The 14,249-nt window shown below is 41.3% G+C and overlaps 1 protein-coding gene across 25 annotated transcripts in view; it reads left to right on the top strand.

The window, feature by feature from the left end:
• DTNA (dystrobrevin alpha) overlaps positions 1-14,249 on the top strand; it is a 230,603-nt gene that overhangs the window by 200,442 nt on the left and 15,912 nt on the right. For 13 of the 25 annotated variants that reach the window (XM_061354849.1, XM_061354852.1, XM_061354846.1 and 10 more), the window contains 6 exons: positions 268-355; positions 2,881-2,978; positions 4,331-4,444; positions 7,730-7,826; positions 9,212-9,229; positions 13,238-13,397. In XM_061354849.1, coding sequence (XP_061210833.1) covers positions 268-355; positions 2,881-2,978; positions 4,331-4,444; positions 7,730-7,826; positions 9,212-9,229; positions 13,238-13,397 — 575 coding nt within the window. The remainder of the gene's footprint in view (positions 1-267; positions 356-2,880; positions 2,979-4,330; positions 4,445-7,729; positions 7,827-9,211; positions 9,230-13,237; positions 13,398-14,249) is intronic. The other 12 variants (XM_061354874.1, XM_061354857.1, XM_061354848.1 and 9 more) reach the window with 3 other exon arrangements.

Below are 14,249 nucleotides of genomic sequence, written 5' to 3'. Positions count from 1 at the left end.
GATTTGCAAACCGTTGCCCAGGATTTGCGGATTGCTGCTGTTTCCCCCTAAAGGAAGATGCTGCCTGGCGCCTAGAGCTGATCCTTCCAGGGAAATCAGCCTCCCACTTCTTCCCTTTGTTCAGTTAACATCTGCCGTTGTTAACTTGGCAATATTTTGCTTCTGAATTCTGTGGTGAGGGTGTGTGAGTGGACAGCGTGACACAGCAGTGGCCATTTTTACTGTGTGTTAACATGTCTTCCCTCTTTCCCTTCCAACCCTGAGCAGCGTGCTCGACAGTGCAAGCCGCCTGGATGAAGAACATAAGCTGATCGCCAGGTATGCAGCAAGGCTGGCAGCAGAAACTTCTTCATCAGTAAGTGTTTTAATTAAAGGAAGGCTCTTTCCGTCTGTCACATTCCAGGGGCTTGGCAAGATCAGGGACATTGCATCTGACAGTCATAATGATTAATGGATTATTTTTCCATAACCTTTTCATCAGACACCATTATGGTTTAGTAATAACACTTTTATGCAGTCCATTTGAACCAAAGAATCCACGTACTAATGCATATAATCTATATACTAATGCAATGGTATTTTAACAATTACAGCAGAGGGAATCTGACATCTTGAACTCATGAAAGACTAGAAAATACAGCCTGGACTAGCTTTGGTTAAAGGTTAATGATTTAGTGCGGCAGAAAAATGGGGTGGTGAATCCATTTTACTCTGTAGTTCAAATATCACGGCCACTAGGGCCCTAAATGCTGAGGATTTTAAAGAATGATCTTCAGCAGGATGACTCTAATGACCCCTTGCATTAGCCCAGACTCCCATTTTTATTTCAAAGCAATGATTATTCTGTTCTATGTATCCCAGGATACAAGGTGATGACAGGCTAAAACCTCACTAACTATATTCAGGAACAAGAGAGAATGAAGCAGGAACCTAATCGAAGTATATAAAAACTTTAATGGCACAAATAAGGTCAGCCTAGTAACTTTTTTTCCATCTCAGCACATTAGATAGAACGAGGGACCATAAATGATGGTTAAGTGAAAAGCAGCTGGTCCAGAGTGCTCAGAAGCATGTTTTCTCACTGAGATTTACATGGCGGGGTTAACTGAAAGGGCAAAATCAGGCACTGCTCTTGTGTAAAAATTTTGAGTCGTGTTCATTCCAAGTAAAGGCAGTGAAGATGAAGCTGCCACCCCGTGCAGCCATCTGTCATGGAAGATTTCACATTGCCCACAGCTGCAGGGGTGGGGAAAGGTGCTCCTGGTCTGCCAGCCCAGCCCAAGTCAGTCCCTTCCAGAGGTGTGACACAGAGATTCAAATTTAAGGCAACCTGTAGCTGATGGTCCTGTTTCTACAGGACAGTAATCCTGTATGGTAACAAGATTTCACATTAATAATGTCTCTGGGTAGAAACTGATAGAAATCAGTTGTAGGTAACATGTCTGTGATACGGGGGAAAATTTAGAAACAATATTTAGGTAGCTTTTAAATACAGCTGCTTTGAAGGAAAATACTGAATTTCTCGTTGCCATCATCTGTGCTCTTTGAACAAAAGAGGCAGAAGGGAAAGAAAAAGTTTCTATGTACAGAATCTATATACAGAAATCTTTCCAAGCACGAGAGTGGCACCACATTAAGAGCACATTGGAAATTTTTAAAGCTTTGCTGATGGTCATTCTGTTTTTTAAGGAATAAAATGTCTTATGAACTCTGGGCATTCACGATAAGGATCCTGATACCCCCTGAATCAGTTGCGACATCTGTCCACCAGTGTGAAGCAGTTTTTCTTATTTATGCACTGCTCTGCTTCCCTGTGGTTGGAAATTTAATGGGAAAATGTAACTGTAGCAGAAAATGTAGTAAATGGTTACAGGCGTAACATCCTGCCCTTTCTTCACAGTCAGTGCTAAAAAGGAACAAAGGTTTGCAATGAGATATATCTTCATCCTTTTTGAGGGTCCACCTCCTGGAGGAGGAGGTGCCTGGCATCATATAAAATTAGTTAGAGTTACACTTCACGGGCCTTTTATGGTGAGAAACACTCAGATCACAGCAGTAACTTAGAAGAGTGGTTTTTAGTATCTCATCTTTCAGGTTGGAGGTGGAAATAAATGGATATCTTTGATAGCTGTGAAACTTTAAATGTCTTGGTCTGTGTTCTCATTGATACAATACTGAAATATAGAAGTGTGAACAAGGAAAATACTACTTGGTTATTGCTGATAAACATGAAAAAAGAGCATAGTCCACTGAAGCAGTAGTGAACATTGCCTGATTTGGTAAGAAATAGTTTAATTCCCACTTCATTTTATTGAGGGAAAAGGTACTGCTGTAGCAGAATGACTGGAGAAAGATTTTCTGAAGTATCAGCAGAGTGTAATAGGAAACCTTGGCCAAAATGGGCCACACAGACAGACTGAAAACTGAATACAGTATTCAAACTAAAAGTAAAACTGTACTTTCAAGAGAACAAAGCATCGTGGCGCTGGAAACGCATCCCTTTCTTTTTGAAGAGAGGTACTAGGTTTTGCTTCAGTGTGTTCCTCTTTTGTGGAATATCAAAATGAACAGACATATTACAGCAACTGCCTGCAGCAGTGCTGTTGCCTTTAACGATTGGTTCAGAGGAGGCTCCCTGAAGAAGCAGTGAATGACAGGATGGCAAACACTGAGTCGTATTTACTCTAGCACTTACCCTGCTTGTACTAGCAGTGGAGCCATGCTGGTATGAGCACAACATGGATGCTCTTTTATTTTTATTGTAGGCAAGCCTGGTACTGCATTTTCTGTAAGGAGATTTCACAGAACACATCTGTGTTGAACTTACGGGTGCATGCTGGCTAATCCTCCTTCAATGCAGCCTTCTCTTTTTTACAACAGCAGCAGGGTCAGCAGAGAGGAGCATCAGATATCTCCTTCACCATTGATGCAAACAAGCAACAAAGGCAGCTGATTGCAGAGCTTGAAAATAAAAACCGGTAAGCATCCACAAAGTACCTGGTTTTGTTCAGTCCCATGTATTGTACGTGTTTGTTTCTTTCTTAACGCTTTTTGCCACCTACTTCTGTGCTTATACGTGGATATTCACCTCCCCCTACAAAAAGTGCAAGTTATAAAAAAGTCCACAAAATATCAGAAAGGCTTTGAAATCCATAGCCACCCTGTGTTTTAATGAGTGTACTGTTCAGTGTGATGCAGTCATTGATGCTTTACTGTTTGCAGCTGCTGTTTGTGAAGAGTTTAAAAAAAAAAGCCTGACCTGTTTCAAAACCAGATTAACTTTGAGCTGGATCCTCTGTGCCACTTTAACATGAAATGATAAAAGGATGAGTCACACTGGTAATGTTATGCTCCCCTGCTTTGATTTGTGGAAAAGATGATTAAAGCTCTACAGAACACAATCAGCCTGGGAAAGGTTTGCAGAAAGGGTAGCAGCAAGTTAGGCTGCTGATCAAATGAGACACGAGCTGTGGATGTGACCAAGACTGAGATTATGTTAGGAGAAATAGGCCAGCCGGCCCCAAAAAGGAGTGATGCCATTTGTTAGCAGCAGAGGATCTGGCCCTGGGTGTCAGACTGCCTGATGCCATGAAATGTATGGCAGCAAAGCTCTGCTTTTACTGCCGGACTGTAAAATAGAGGCCAGCCCAGACCAGATGGTTTCCTATTCCAAACTCTGCGCTACCTTCTGTCACCGTGTAATGAGCCACCAGCTCCAGTCTCCATTTGTTTTTCATAGTTTGAGGCTGCCTCCTGACCGTCTGCTGTCCAGCACCGTGTGAAGACGAGGCAAAACTCACAAAGGTTTCAACCTTCTGCTGCGAAGCTTTGTATGAGCCTTTTGACAGCACTCCAGGGCTGGCAAGCCAGTCATAACAAGTCCTGTTAAAGTGCTTCTGCTGCTCTCTCAAATCTCTACATATACTAAAAGTATTTTTTTAAGAGCTAAGTATTTTTTTCTGATCCTCAAGAAGGACCTTTAATTTGTTACTTTAATTTGCATACATGGAGTGCTTTAAGTGTTTGTGGGGAAGAACAAGAAAGGAACAATTTAATTAAGCATAGAACTATTTAATGTCTACCTCTGATTTTTGGGGGGGACTTGAATCAGGATTTCCCTTTATAGTGAAATCCTAAAAGTTAACTTAAAAAATATCCAGAGCCCTCTTCCACTGCTGGGGGCTTCTTTTGTCAATTGGAGCCGAGTCATCATATCTACGTTGATGAAGAGCTACATGCACTCATACCTTTTCCCCTCTTGCAGTACCCACTGAGCTGGTCTTGTGGAAAATTACTGACTTACAGTCTTTTGCTTGTTCTCCTCCCCAAGAGAAATCCTACAGGAGATCCAGAGGCTGCGACTTGAACATGAGCAAGCGTCTCAGCCCACGCCAGAGAAGGCACAGCAAAATCCCACTCTCCTTGCAGAGCTCCGGCTCCTGAGGTAAGTCCTCAGTGGTAAAACCTCCAGCTATGTCTGGGGCCAGCCAGTCATTCTCAATAAGAGAAGAAATCAGAGATAAGCCTGGCTTACTGTTTTGAGCCTTTTTAAAGTAAATAACACAACGCATATTTTTTTCTTCATTTTCAGTGCAGGCTGTAGGCCTAGAAGTAATTAAGCTTATGCTTTAAACAGCAGGCATGAGAAATCTCACATATTACTCATCTACATTAAATTAAGCATGTGCATTAACGTTTCCAGAGTTAGGCCCTTAGGTCATTTGGAATAGGTCCCCACAGCCTTGTCCAAGTGCCATTAATTATATGGGGAAAAATGGTGTTCTGTCAGAACAAACGCTTCTACAAAGACTTCTTGTTTATCCTAAAGTAAATACTGAGCTACATGAAAATACAGACAGAATTAGACATTAATGTTTGGAAATTTCCCAAGTGCTGAACTCCAAGAGGAGGTCAGTTCCCTTCACAGTGCAAAACCAGACTGCAGAAGGATCCTCCTTGTCACGTGGGAAGTAAGGAGTAATGTCATCTGCAGCAGCTGAAGATTTAGAGGATCATCTCTCCAATTATCCCACCAAACTAAAAACACCAATATGGATGTGTATGCATGTTAATTAGGATACTTTACAGGGATTTACTAATTGCCATGTATATCACATTCAAGAAGTACAATAGTTATTGGCCCAGATATATAGGCTTCCTGAAAGTGCTGAGTTGTGTTGTTAAAGCCAGGCAGAGAAGCCAATAAGAACTATTCAAAACACTTCATGTGAATAGAGAATAGAGTGTAAGCACTTTCTTTCTAGTGAAACAATGCTAAATTAAGTTTTATCCCTGTGCCACTTAGAGCAGTTCTTGCATGAGACTGAAGAACATTTTTGGACACTTAGGTGCACCTCATACAAGTAATATTTTAGTGGTCTGATTCATAACCAAAGGAAATTACAGTAAGAAATTGTTCTGATTTTTTTCTTTACAAATACTGTATAGTTTTACTGTTGAGTTTTCCACGCTAAAATATTTTTCTGTTGCACAACTAAATAAATTTGCTTTCCAATCTGAAGACAAAATAGCTTCGTCATTTCTGAGAGATTTTAGTGTGTAATTACTGCTAGAGATCTACAGGCAAGTGACATTCTGTGTGACATATGAAAGTGACTGATGAAAATGTGTACACTGCTTCAGATACACCAATAATGCAGCTCCTGTACATCAAGACTAAAGTCTATTTTAATCAAGTTTAGGAGATTAGCTTTCTGTGTAGTTGACAAATAAAATTAATTATCCTTAAAAAAAAAGGCAAATGATTGTGCAGTGTTAGCAGACTGGCTACTTAGTTATCCCCCTTCGCAGTTTTGCTACACATATTAGGGGCGTAATATCCTTATTTGAATTTTGTGACACAGGGTGTCCCTAGAGCAGTGATTCTGTCTTCCTCAATTATGGTGTCTTCTCTGATTTAATATGGTAGTGTCAGAAAATAACTTACGGTCCGTGGGTCTGTACTGCTTTGCATACCTTCTAAAATGTTCACCATTTGAAAGGCAAATGATTGTCTTCTGATTTACTGTGGAATTTCAACACCACCTCAAGTTCTTAGACACTTAAGATGTCATGAGTCTGTTGTTATGTGTAAAACAGCAGGACTCAGAACAGCAACGCTGATGTACATGTTACCCCACAGACTCTGGGGGCTCAAAGTGATTAGGACAGTAGGACAGTTTAGCTCATATAATATTAAGAAACACTGGAATCTGTAAATTATGTTGCAGGTACCTGTCCCAGCATCTCTGACTAGCTGCTGCAGCGTTGCAGTCTCACAGTCTCACTGAAACAAGGTTTTGAGCATTCCTTCACATTATCAGTGCTGTCTTGGAGATAGATTGGAAAGCTTATTACTTCCATGAACTTGCTCTGGAGTACAGTGGGAGAAAAAAATCAGAGGAGCAGTATGGCTGCTTAGATCCTCTTCCCCCACAGAATGAATCTAAATCCCAGGAGAGGTCTGTGCTAGGACCTGCCACTTTGAATTACATGGATCAGGTATCTTGTTTTTATTAGCAGTTCCTTAAACTCTGTTGCCTTTGTACAGTTCATAGCGTTTCCAACCATTACATGCCTGGAAAAGAAAAGCCAGCACAAGCAGTTTTTGTAGCAGAAAATGGATTAAACCTCCAGAAGAGTAAATACAGCCTTGCAGAGTTACTCTGTGATCCTATTATATAGGTGAGAGCACGCATGAGCAATCCTGTAGAAATCAGTGTTGCTTGTATCAGTAACTGCTCACTTACAGAGAAGGCTCAAAATCAGGGTTTCATATTTCCCTAAATACAGAAAGTGTATTTAGTCTTGTTGGCTCTGGTGCTTTTCCATTTAGGATTAAATTGTCATATTGGTACAAAGCTAATGAAATAGTGGGTTGATGTTATTTGCAACACAGTAGTATATGAAATATATTTAATATGTGATTTTTCAACAGTAATGTTGTTAATTATGTCACAGCTTCCAAGAAGCAACAATTTTATTATGTATTTATGTGAGAACCTCTCACACAATTCTGTAGTTGAACATGTGTCAGTGCTGAATCCCTGTCCTGTGCAGTGGAGCTGTGCAGAATCAAAGCTGTTCTCGTTTCTGTGGGCACAGACTGACTGTCACACATCTAGTGGCTCACTATTCACACTATCACAGGACCAGCACTAGACTCCAAGTCCAAAGAGCTATTTTTCAAGCAGTTCTATCTCCAGTATGTGATAGTCCTACTCTTTGCTTTCAGAAAAAGTAATAGAAACAAAAACAAATCACTGTGGTTTTCTGGCTGAATTTCTGAACTTTCTTAGTTTCTATCCTGTCTTGCTCTGTTCAGTGCCCCTGCTGTAATTTCCTGTCCTTCAGGGCATGCCTTTAATTTCTTCTGACAGCTAGTGAGGTTATTGACTTGAGAGATCCAAAGGCAGAAATTGCCAGGCTTTCCCACAAGGGAATATAACACAAATTTGTTTGATCCTCATTTGTTCTTTGGAGAAGGGTCTGCGTCACTGTCTGTCTTTTTCCTAATCACTATGCTCAGTCCCATGAATATTCTCAGTATGAGGGAACTCCCTAGTTTTCATGTAGCCCCATTTCTAAGCGCTGTGCTCCATTAATACAGTGTGTTTGCTTTCCTGTGGTCTGTAGGCATATACCTCATATTCGGGCTGGGGGAATGATGTCGTTTAAAACTGCTGACACTATGAGGGGTAGGCTCTGATCAGATCTGCTTGTTTCTCAGACAGCGGAAGGATGAGCTGGAACAGAGGATGTCTGCTCTCCAGGAAAGCCGGAGGGAGCTAATGGTTCAGTTGGAAGGCCTCATGAAACTGCTGAAGGTAAGCAGCTCCACCTGATACTACCAAGAAGAGCAGACAGAGTGAAGCAAGAGAGGAGAGGGAGATATGACCGCCGAATTCTGCAGAACTTGACTATTTACACCAATAAAATTTGCCTTTGTTTCCTTTCCTTTCTGCTTTTTGCCTTGGTCTTTCAATTCAGGGGGTTCAAATGAATCTCAGGTGATGTTGTTCCTGTAGTAACACTGCATCATCATTGTCACCTGCTAAGTTGATGGAACATTAGAGACAGTCTCTGAAGTATTGAAGAATTAATACAATCCTTTAAATAACACTGAAACATGATACAATGCAATCTTGTTTTGCTCTTTTGTAGAAGGATTTGGCCACATCTCTGGATTTCAGGCTAGAATCTCTGGATTAGCATTCAGCAGTGTCTGAACACAAAATACTTTGTGGTCCAGTTTCAGGTGGTTTTGCAGAAAACACTTCAGCACTGTATACTATTACCAGTTGACAGTACAGAATTACTTTTGCTAGTTCCTTTAACTTTGCCCATTCAGTTGCTAGTTGTGTCAGATGTGCCATTTGAGAACCACATCTAACTCTCCGATCTTAGAGATGCTTCCTCAGCAGCACTTGGTCATTTTCATAAATAGAGAAACAAGGGTGAAACAACGGATCTCAGTTAAAAATGAAGATATCAAAAATCATGTGCATTTTTAAGACAGACAAGGGCAAGATGGAAAATGTGGCTTTATTTGCAGAGTCTAACCGTATTTTATCTGATGTGCCTTAGGACAGGCGATGCTAGAAATTCACATTTCTGTGACATTCTTCTATTCACATAGAATAAAGTGCTCTGAATAGCACAAGAGCCTGTTTTGTTGTTGCCCAGGCCAGATAAAAAGAGTGCATGGAAATTCAGTGCAACTTGGGTCTGATATGGCTATGATAAAAAACAGAAAGCATTTCACTGAAATCCATTTAGCAGCATGGATTTGCATCAAAGGATGAGTTTGACCTATTCTGTCATTTGCACTTCCTCAGATGCAGGCTCCTGCACCCACAATGCAGGAACTGATGGCACCTGAGCATCAGAGCCCACTGAGTAGCCAGCAGATTTTTGGGAAGTAGACAGTGAAATGCTGCGGTGCTACAACTAGGAGTTAGGGCTGCCTGCTGTCCACTGCCTGGACAAATAAAATTTGTAGGGGGTAGGAGGTAATAGTAGCTTTCTGCACACTTTGCACAATTCTGGTGTTTCAAAGTGTGCAGAGGTCAGACCATAACACAGTCACATATCTTCAACTGTATCGACTGCACCAACTGTACCTTTATCCCTGTACTCCAAATTTGGCTTTGTTTTCTATTCTTCACTTACATCCTGGCTAATCTCATATGCTGATCCTATTTCCCTTCAGGAAGAAGAATTGAAACAGGTAGTAAGTTACCTCCTTACTGGAGGCCTCACTAACTCCTAAATGTCATGGTGTTCCTGTGATTTGTTACTTCCTTTGCTTGAAATGTGTGTGCGTTCTTTTGACCAAAATTAATAGTTTGCAATTCTTTCACACGTTATTTTCAAGTAGCTTAGAGCAATTTTCACAATTAAACATCTTAGCCCTTGAGAAAGTGAGTCATGGCTACAAGGTGTCTTGATCTTTTTCTCACTCCTCTAAGTAAAACACAATATGGAAACTACTACCCAACTGTAATGAAACCAACCTAGAATATGAATTAAAGAACACTTCTACCATAGATAGCGGTTTGAAAATGTAATGAGAATGTTGGAACTTGAAACATAACTGAGTTTAAATTAGACCAGGGCAACAAGTTTGAAATCCCACTTTATCCCAAAAATATCGGACGCATCTTTTAAAGCAGGTACTGACGCCAACAGTCCCATGAGTCCTCAGGAGAATAATGTAGTTTCTAAACAGCTTCGGCAACCTAGATCAAAAAGGGCAAATATTTATATTACTAATGGTAAATTGTAGAAAATATAATTGTTTTGGAGCTGTTTTGTATTGAAGTAGATCTTGGAAAGATACGAAGCTAAGAAAAAAGCACTTTCAAGACAGCAGCCTGATTTATGAGTCCAATAACAATGTTTCATTTTAATAACACATGCTTCCTCTCGCGTTCAGCAGCAGAAGTACAGCCACAAGTCTGAGGTGTTCTACCTATGGTAGAGCATGCAGAGTTTGTAGACAATTCTCACCTTCATAAAACTAACATTTTGGCTAAGTTTTGTAGAGCATCAGTCTGTTGCACACAAAAAATTAAATCTGACCAGACATCACCTCCATGTAAGGGCTGTCATTTTTGATTCCTCATTATTACAACCTTCCATTCCCAAAAGAAAAGTTTCCAACGTGACCAGAGTTTCCCTGTCGTATAAAATGTTCACTGAACAGTATAAGTACATTATAAGTGAAAGCACATTTTCAGGCTGTTATGAGATATGATTTATTTCTTCCAAGAGCAATAGCCTCACTGAGTAACAGGTGATGATGCTAAGGAATTACTCTCACAATTTCCATTAAATGATCCCCATTACGCTATGCCATTTCATGATCTGTTGAGAGAAGCAGGATTGAATTAATTTCTGGAGGAATTCAACTGGAATGAGCAGCGTGGCAATTCATCTAATGCTTATGAACTTTCTATTTCTCTACTGCCCTTCCTCAAGAAAGGATAATGAGTTCTAAACATCTGTGTCTTTGATGAGGCTGTGAGACAGGCTTTCGCCATATGTCATCCCAGTTCAATTCCGGCAGAGGGAGCAGTGGACTAAAGCTCCTGTAAAGCTAGTTTTGTTTTCGAGCGTTGTATCCTAAGCATGCGTGACACGTGAGAATGGGAAATCTTTTCCTATCTAACAAGAGTTAACTTAAAATCCATAGCAGGTTGACTAGGGATGGTGAATTAAATAAAATACATGTAAATTTTCCCTAAAGGCGCAAGAACGTTTATATCTGCATCCAAATACAACGTAAAAGCTGAAGCTCCCCTTTCAGCATTGCTTTTTCCTCAGTGAATGGGGCTGCCAAAGTTTGGCAGCAATTTGGTGCTCAGTATCTCTGCTGAGGATACCAAGAAGTTGCTACGATTATCATAGCAGGTTTCAGGCCATGAACCCTGGCCTGTGGAAACCATGTTTCTCCTGATAACCAGTAAGTAGGAATCCAACCCCAGTAAGCACTCCATTCCCACAAAATTGGGCTGGGGTGGGTCTAGAGTAAAACACAATTAAAATGTTCACCTCTCTGAAATCAGGCATTTCTTAATATCCTCCTATTTCAACTTGCTGATCAGTTCTGTCTGGTACTGCCCAAACATCATAAAGAGAATTTTTTTTTAAGGGACAGGGAAGTCCATATGCTTAATCTCCCTTCCCAAACAGTTGATTATGACACTGAAAGCTACAGATAAGAGAGCACTGTTTATCATAAACACAACATCTCAGTCATAGCTGCAAAAGGGACACAGGGTAAGCACTGGTGTGCAGCAGCTTTTACATTTCTCTTGTGGGAAAATTCCAGCACTGTGCTGGCAGGCATCTGTTATTTTTAGTAAATAAAATGCCTGTTCTGAAGTTCATTCCTTTAATGTGACTTGACTATAGGAAGCAAATTTTGTCCTTTTTTTTCCTCATCTTCTCTGAAACTTCCCACTGTCGGTGTTGCCCAGAACAGCAACAGGGATCAGAGGCAGAGGGGAGCTGAGGAAAAAGGGCAAGTGAAAGACGGAACCAGAAATTCTTTAGCAAATCTGTTTCACAGAGGATGAAACATGTCCTGTCGGAGAACGAAAGGAGATAACTAAAGATCTCCCCTGATGTGCAGGGGTGCGACCTGCAAGGACCTTGGAGCATCTTCAGATTCCTCCGTGCCCTGCCTCTGGAGAACCAGAGACCTGCATTTCTGCTGGAGTGGGTACAGACAATTCCAGAAACAGGAGAGCATCTGGCCTTTATATATTTGACTTCCCTTTCATCCATCATTTAAATGTTCTAAAACTGATCATTAAAGAAATTATAAGTATTAAATCCTCCGTTCTCCCATCAGTAATGTGCTTATTCCTCATAAACCTAATTTGCCCTTGATGTCTCTCTGGTGATAATGTCTCTTAGAAAGGGGTGATGGGAGAAAAGAGCAAATAGCTTAGTATTCTGATACATTATTTATGGTCCAGGGCAGGAATTCATAAGAATCTCAAGGGCAGTGCTGCAGTCCTCCTGCAGTGGGCTGCTATTGTCTTTCTGGAGCATATTTGCCAGGCCGTATTAGGGCTGCAGTGGCAGCCACTACATGAGTCAAAATAAACACCATGGGAAGAGTTAGAAAATCCTCCTGAATCCTCAAAATAAAGCCAAGGTGAGGGAAACACCAGCCCTCAGGTTACTTTTCACTGTAAACATGGGGCATGTGTTGCAGTTCCCGTTCAACAGCACTCAAGCTACCTCCATCCTTGCCATTTACCAAACACTGTCAAAAGCCATGTGCAGTTTGGTGTGGACTCCAGCATTCTTTTTTCCTCACGTGAATGCATGTTCCAAGGGGGTTTGAAACAGTGGGTGAAAGGGGCACTGTGTCTCTTGGTATCACTCACCCAGCTGCATTTGTAAAAGCAACTCTTTTGTAAAGTCTGCTTGAATTTCAGCTAAGTGATATTAACTGTGAGGTGCTAACAGCATGATGTTTTATATGACTGGTGTTAAAACATTTTCACTTCCAGCCACTTGAACCCACAGCAGGAATTTATAGTGCCCTATCCCCACAGTGTTTTGGGAGTGCGTCAGTAAATCCTGTAGAGCAAACAATTTAATAGTGTATGATATAATAGCAGCTCAAAATAGTCCTCTAGCCCCGAGTAAAAAGCAGAAAGCTATATTATTTATTGTGAGTGTCGGACTTTATGTGACTGAGAGGTTGCATGTACCGTGACCCTCTCTTGCAGGGAGGCAGAGGGCAGGGCTGTGATCAGCTCTCACGGCAGCACTCTGATGAAAGGGGCTGTTTCAGTCCCTTGCCCAGGCTGAAAGCCTCATCAGTGCCAACATCGTTCCCCTTCTCATAGTCTGAATGGATTATGTTTTATCAAACATGCATGCAGACTGGGACAGTGAGAGGAAGAAGAGAGCAGAGAGGAGGTCTATACTTTGGTGTTTATTAACTTGGATTTTTTTTTAATTTAGCTGCTTGACATTTTCCCATGCTCAAAGGAAGTCAGACCTTGACTCATATTTTCCTACTTACTGTTTTTCTCCACAGAAGCATTGCTGTCCACTAACAGCTGACTTCAGTACATTTCTTTTAGCAAGATTAACATTACCTAACTGATCTTCAGAGAGCATGATGCCTTTGAGCTGAGGGATGGGTGATAAGGGCAGCGGGAGAGGGCACTTGCAAAGACCAGTTTAACCCCTTGTGATTGTTTTTCAGACCCAAGGGGCAGGCTCCCCGCGCTCCTCGCCCAGCCACACAATCAGTCGACCAATTCCAATGCCCATCAGGTCTGCCTCTGCCTGCTCCACTCCAACCCATGCACCTCAGGACTCTCTGACTGGGGTGGGAGGAGATGTGCAGGAAGCCTTTGCACAAAGTAAGTCTCATTAATAGCTTGTCTAGATAACTTGGAGACTGAAGAATCATTATTTCTTGTGGTTAATGACTAAATGAACTGAGCTCCTGAGTAGCATGGCATGAAACAAAACGAAGCAAAGCAGTTCTGAAACAACTGTGGTTTGCCTTTGAAAATCAACTTTGTCAGCCATCAGATTTTGCTGTCAAAGTGAGCAGGTAAGCAGAAACTGGACAATGATGGCAATTAACAGATTTTGTGGTAAGAGAGAATTTCAGTGCCGGATGTTCAGGCCAGTTATCAGCACTCTGTTAACTAAAAGAATTGCTGTTGACTTCAGCAAGGCATTGTCACTGTGTTCAGTTTTAAATAAAGACTTTGCAAAGAATAGCTGGTACAATTATAGGATTAGTTCAGGTGGAAAGGACTCTTGTAAGTCACCATGTCCTCCTGCTCCAAGAAAGAGGGCTTCAAAGTGAGATGAGACTGTTCAGGACCTAACCAGTTGAGTTCTGAATGGCTCTTGGCATGAATTTTCCACAGCCTCTGTTCCAGTGTTTGGCCATTCTTAATGTGTAAATTTTTTGTCCTTGTATCTGATTGGAACATGCCCTGATGCAGTTTGTGACTGCTGACCCTTGTCTTTCGCTTTGGGCCTCTGAGAAGGGTCCAGCTAGACCAGGCAGGAATTTTATCTGGAAGTGTAAGTGAACCTTTCCTTTGCGTTTCCAAAAAACTGCCATAGGCTGCACCGTGTTTTCACTTCTCTTTCCATTCTTTCATCAAGCAACAATAAATTTTAAACTGTTCTGAATTTCTGAGGCCACAGATCAAATAATTATGTTGAGTACTGAAGCAAGTAAATCGCCCATG

Source organism: Neopsephotus bourkii, unplaced genomic scaffold (assembly GCF_033783945.1).
Source record: "Neopsephotus bourkii isolate Nb327-2 ecotype Australia unplaced genomic scaffold, CSIRO-AGI_Nbou_v1 NB_753, whole genome shotgun sequence".
Lineage (NCBI taxonomy): Eukaryota > Metazoa > Chordata > Aves > Psittaciformes > Psittacidae > Neopsephotus > Neopsephotus bourkii.
This window is presented reverse-complemented; position numbering and strand designations above follow the sequence as displayed.